Genomic DNA, 5,975 nt, shown 5'->3' on the forward strand with positions numbered 1-5,975 from the left:
GAGTAGCTTAGAAAATTGTTTTGTCAGTTTGCCGTACTTGTTAATTTATTGTTCCGTTACTACAGTTACAAACAACAGGTTGTGTTAATAAACTTTCGTATCCGATAATTAATATGAATGTTGTTTCTTACACATCAGGGTAACTATTTATTTTGGTACCACTCACAATTGATTGTCAGTCACGTGGAATACAAACGTGAGCACTTTTATCAAGGGTATGTGATGTATTGATTTCACTGCAATTGGCTTACAAAAGATCAAAATATATATCGCTTAGTTGACCTTATTCAAAACTAGGTTGTTTCTCCTGTCACTTCTGTTATAAGTTCACAATAAACTTGTATAAAGAGACCACTCACTCAACGGAGAACAGAAAAGTGACTTTTAAACTCAGTGTCTTACATATACAGGTCAAATTACTATGAATTGCTTGAAATAGGAAACCAAAAAAGTGTCCGTTATGGATAGGTGGTGTTTGTTAAAAGGTCACATTTAAGTAAATTTGTATGAGAGGTAGAATTGGTGCAAAATTCAAATTGTCTAGAAAGACACACATTTCTAGACATAGAACATTTTTTTTGTTCTGTTTATTCTAGGAATTGAAATAAAGCATGTCTACCTTTCTTAATTCAGTCATTTGAAAAAAAAAAATTTGGCAACGTGCACAGTATACTTATTAGGTTCTGGTCTAGAATACGTTGAAAATATGAGTATATTTTCATGTTATTTATCATTCCATTATCATTAAATGGTGACGTTTCAAATCTACTGCGTATTGGTCTGTTTCTCAGTCTTTAATCAAATCCTGTTATTGCCATTTCTTTCTCGAAAAGCACCAAGTTGACATTTCATAACCTTTTTATGAACGTTTCTCCTATCCCCTTGTGCCATTTAAAGTTTATGAACGAGCAGAAAAAAACAAAATGGATTACAGGTGGCCATCTTGAGTTTTGAAAATGAAAGTTTGTTATCGTTTGAACTCGCCAATTTGATCTTTGACATATGCATATCTCGTTCTATCATTGACTGAAAATTAGACCAATAGGAACGTCTCACAGGCCGCCATCTCGATTTTAAACAATCAAAGCTAATTTTCGCTATTCATTTCTTAAAGTGTCACTTGTGAGCGGATTGTTCCTAAACTGTTCTGTTGATTATCCTTGTTTATTTACGTGTTGTTCCATTTACATATTTAGAGAAATCTGATATAGGTTCCTCTTGTTTACTGATGCTTCCGAATAAGTTTGTGTACTTGGCAATACATGATATATTGAATGGAAAGGAGAATGATACAACTTATACAAAACCAATAATCATCTTCCAACTATGGAATCAATAACTATCTGCTGTCACGTGGTATGATTCAGTTTGATCTCTGCGAGAAGCGTACAAATAACATGCGGAAAATATACACAAAAAAAGCCGAGGAAAATACCCGTTGAGTACATTTTTTCCAAAGGTACATAGCCGTAATGATATTTTTATATAATATATCAATACGCATTTTCCAGCGATGCGCTGTTCCCAACACAATTGCCTTGTTGCTGTGGTATTACTCGTATTAAGTCTTCGTGGTTTTTCACCAAGGGCACTGACCCAGTTCATTTCCTTACATGTTCATTGTGTTTTGTGTTCCATTACAAGTCTAAACTCTCCTTTGTGTATACACAGTATAGATATATAAGTAAGTGTAAGTTAAGACTACTTATGTGGATTGAGAAAATCCTGACTAGACAGGATGTAACAGCATACGACAATTAGAATCGAAACAGAAACAGACAATCTGTGAAGTTAGTGTCTATTGTTCTATACATTCGATGCTTTGTATTTATGTTTTAAGTAAGATCCCTGTAGAATGTACAAAGATACACAAGTGAATACAAACATTCAATGCAAAATAAGATAAGACATCGTAGAGCAAAATAATTGATTAATCTGCATCATACATGTCGAGGGATTGAGAATTTTCTTCCCTTTCCTCCCTGACAAGAATTGACCTAATTAAACTTTACTTTAAACTTCATCTTGAAATCAATATTTCATCTCCCCTTAATAATGATAATAATAATAACTCTTACTAAACTACATCTGTGAAGTTTCTGTGGAATAACTGCTCAATGTCACCTGCCTACAGCATATCGATCGGGAAGAACTGCTTTTTATCAGTTTCAAGGCACCAGGTCTTGAGTCATACTACATGCATACCATGCACTTAGTCAATTTTCTGTAATTTTGTTCTAATGAAGAAATGTCAATTTTTTTTTTATATTTAACTTCATAGATAACTTTCGGATGATTCTATAAACAGTCAAACCAGTGTTAAAGACCACATTACACAAAACCAGCTGTCTATAATGGTCGTTTTTAATGGCTCCTTTTCTAATGCATTGCTTAGTTACTGAACCTCTATATAAAGACCACCTGTATCAATTATAAAGGTTAATTTTCTCCGATTCCTTCAATGACATTTATAGACAGCTTTGACTGTTGACTTCTGCTAGATAAAATCGATAAATTCAAACAGTTTTGCTTATAACATGACCAAAAGGGTTGTTTACAGATGAGGTATTCAAATTTCAATTGCTCGTTGATATATTCTTGCTATCTTGCTATCTCTGTTTGTGATATTTACATGCAAACATAGGTGCAATGTCCAAAACCTTTTCCCGGATATCGCTTTTTACACCATAATTATCAACTTGTTGACTTATGACTGATAAACTTGAACCACATAATTGCAAATCTTGCTAGCATCAGAAGATTACAGGAAACGTTAATTGTCACTCTAAAGATGTAAATACCAAAATGTTTCCTGTGGCGACATGATATTCAATCTATAAATGATATTTTTGAGCATTCTTTTTAAATGTCTACGTATCCATTTCCTGTGTGACCTTGAATTTGACACCCGATTTCGAAATTCAATAGGGTTCTTTTTCTCAAAAGGGGTTAAAGTTGTAATAAGTTTTGTTAATTCCAATAACTGGATTTCCCTCAGCCCTGCAAATGCTTTCCGCCGCGACGGAAAAACGAACGCACACACGAAAATTATAACCAAACATTCGATGTTGTACTTTTCCCTTCTGAAATGAAAGCACATAGATGCACATGTGATCGAAGTTTACACTTACAGTTAAACATAACTCAGAATGGTAAATTCACAATCGAAAATATTTATTTCAAACCGATCAAGTACAAACAACACAACAAAACACACCACACCCGCATTCTATTCAAATATTAAAGATTTTTGGAATCTACAATAAGAGGCGAAGTTTTAATAAATAAGCATAAGAATGAAGACAAAATACAAATAATGAAAAAAAACCCATTTTTTCTGCGAACGATTTTAATTGTGTAGCTTTGCCATGATGAACAAAACCAAGCAGAAGAAATGATAAATCGTTTCTGCTATTTGCGTGTTTGTTTTAAGTAACTTATATCCGGATATGTTTAAGATATTGATGCTTCAAGATATTTTTCTTGCATGCTATACCGGATGTAACAATGAAATCAATCGAGTGAAGGCAAGGCCTTCTTGAAAAAGGTATTTCGTATTCACACATTTTACACTGGTAATGAACATAAACGTTCTGTTTCTCATGATACATCCTCTTCTTGGATCTAAGCGAGTCTATTCGATTAAAACTATATATGTATGTAAGAAGTTGATTGATCATTATCAAAACAAAATACAATTGATTTATTGTTGTCTTTTGCACTGGCACTTTATCATTGCTTTGAAGTTTTCTTTAAATCCTGGCGACATGTAATTATAAAGAAATGGATTCATAGCTGATTTAGACCATAGAACCCACAGCATTACCGTGGTTACATGTTCATTCACGCATGTCGTACAAACGGTATCGACAAAGTACGTGATAGAGTATGGTGCCCATGTAATGAAGAAAATGAAAACAAGCAACGCAAGGTTTTTAGCAGTCCTTAATGCTCGTTTTACTCCAGATGCTTTCGTGAGGCTTCTTGTGTTTGTCAATTCATCCACAACTGCTGTGAGAGCATTCAGATTGTTTGTAGAGGCAACTCCATGATAACCATTCATTCTATTCCGAGCAGCTTCTCGTCTCTTGATTCGAGTTCTTACTTTTTTGAAAATCAAATAGTTGATAACACAAAGACAAATGAAAGGAATAGTGAATTGTAATACAGTCAGTATTGAACTGTACATTTTATGTTCATGGTATACAGCACTGCATTTCAAGTTGTTGTGTTCGTGTTTTGGTGAATGAAACACAAAATGTACAGGTCCATGAACGAGGAATGCTATAATCCATGAGACTATAACCTTTATTGTAGCTCTGCGAATTGTCTGTTGTTGCATATATTCTAACTTTTGAGTCAGGAGTTTGAGACGATCCCAGCTTAAAATTACCATCATAATGACAACCTCACAACAGAGAATTTCATTTATTGTCATAAATAGCGTGCACACATATTGATGCATAATCCATCTGTACGAATTCAATGTGTATACTGCGAATAAAGGCATACTGATACAACCAAGTAGTAAATCGGTCAAGGCTAGATTAACAAGATAAATATTGTATACTGTGTGCAGCTTCTCGTCCCTAATGAAGGCTAGAATGACGAAAGCATTTCCAAGTATGGCACTAAACATTACAATAACGATGACCAAGCCGGCTAGCACCAGGGCATAAATGGGAAATTCTGAATCCATCATGATGATGCAAGTACATAGGCTCATGAATCAGGGACTCTCACGTTTCTGTATCCATTGGTAGATCATTGATGTATATCTAGGAATGAAAAAAAAAATCGTATAATGTGTTTTGTCTTAAATACAGAAACGTTATAATACCTCCGCTTTGTTCCATTCATAATAATAAGTGTGTTATGTTCAAATCAACCAGAAAATTTCGACATATTGACAGCATCTTCATTCAAAGTTGATTAAACAATTATAAAATATGTTATTAAACATATGGCATGAAATCAATCACAAATGGTGTTGGTATTTAGTTTTAGTATTATAAATCAAGGAGTATGTTAACAGTTAATAATTTATACAGCCAAGTCTCCCGACAGGCAACGACATTCATTGGTTTCCTAAAAATAATACACCTGAATCCGTTATCCATTGGTAACTTTGAAACCATAAATATAACTATATACACTGTTTATTTACAGTGATATCTACACTCTTAGAATGCTGGTAATATCATAAATAAAAGTTATTCATCAGTAAATACCAATCCATAATTTCTCAGTTTAGAAAACGATAAAAGATGCATATTTGTAAACATCCAAAATATATCCAAAATACCCCAAAAAGATTCATACAATTACCAAGTTTAGTTGAAATGGAAACCGCAATATAGAAAACACAATTAGCAAATAAAACATTATCTGAACAAATTGGAAAATAGACTTATAAAAAAATTATACTCCCCCTACCTCATTCGTTGAAAACTCCACGAATTAGTATTTAAAACTGCTTTCCATTCATTCGCATTATAAGGCAGGCAATATCCATCCTTTTCAAAATAAGCAATGTCCTTCGAAATATCAATATAAAAATATTCCGCAACTTGAAATATCCTCAAAATATCGTTATTTGTAATTCGAATAATTCAACTATAAATTATTCACGTTCTCTCTTCACGACCTTGTATTACAAAATGTATATGATTTTATATGCACTACCGGACCTATGTTTCCCTCTGTCGTGTTAGACCGGATATGGCTTATTGAGGCAGTAGGTCGGGGTAAATGTAGGATATACGTCAGTAAAAATCATATCAACAACCCAGCTCTTTAACCTTTCCTCTGATTGGCTTCTTCCGAGCGGTATCGATACTGTTGCCTGCCATTTATTTTAACAAAACATAGTCATTAATTTTGGTAGCGCTGTTCTTAAGTAACAGATATGATTGTATAAGTAAAGGCATTTAGGGCAATATATACATATATATATCATGTATGGTCATTAACTA

At 33.5% G+C, this 5,975-nt stretch overlaps 1 protein-coding gene across 1 annotated transcript; it reads right to left on the reverse strand.

Annotated features, from left to right (window-relative positions):
• Positions 1-3,153: 3,153 nt before the first annotated feature.
• On the reverse strand, positions 3,154-5,760 carry LOC132558022 (histamine H3 receptor-like). The gene is made up of 2 exons (XM_060222542.1): positions 5,437-5,760; positions 3,154-4,778 (listed from the first exon to the last, which is right to left on the reverse strand). The coding sequence occupies exon 2, from the start codon at positions 4,724-4,726 to the stop codon at positions 3,704-3,706; it is 1,023 nt and encodes a 340-aa protein (XP_060078525.1). The 5' UTR covers positions 4,727-4,778; positions 5,437-5,760; the 3' UTR covers positions 3,154-3,703.
• Positions 5,761-5,975: the final 215 nt, after the last annotated feature.

This window comes from Ylistrum balloti, unplaced genomic scaffold, assembly GCF_031769215.1.
Source record: "Ylistrum balloti isolate Yb309-2 unplaced genomic scaffold, AGI_CSIRO_Ybal_v1 Utg370744, whole genome shotgun sequence".
Taxonomy (NCBI): domain Eukaryota; kingdom Metazoa; phylum Mollusca; class Bivalvia; order Pectinida; family Pectinidae; genus Ylistrum; species Ylistrum balloti.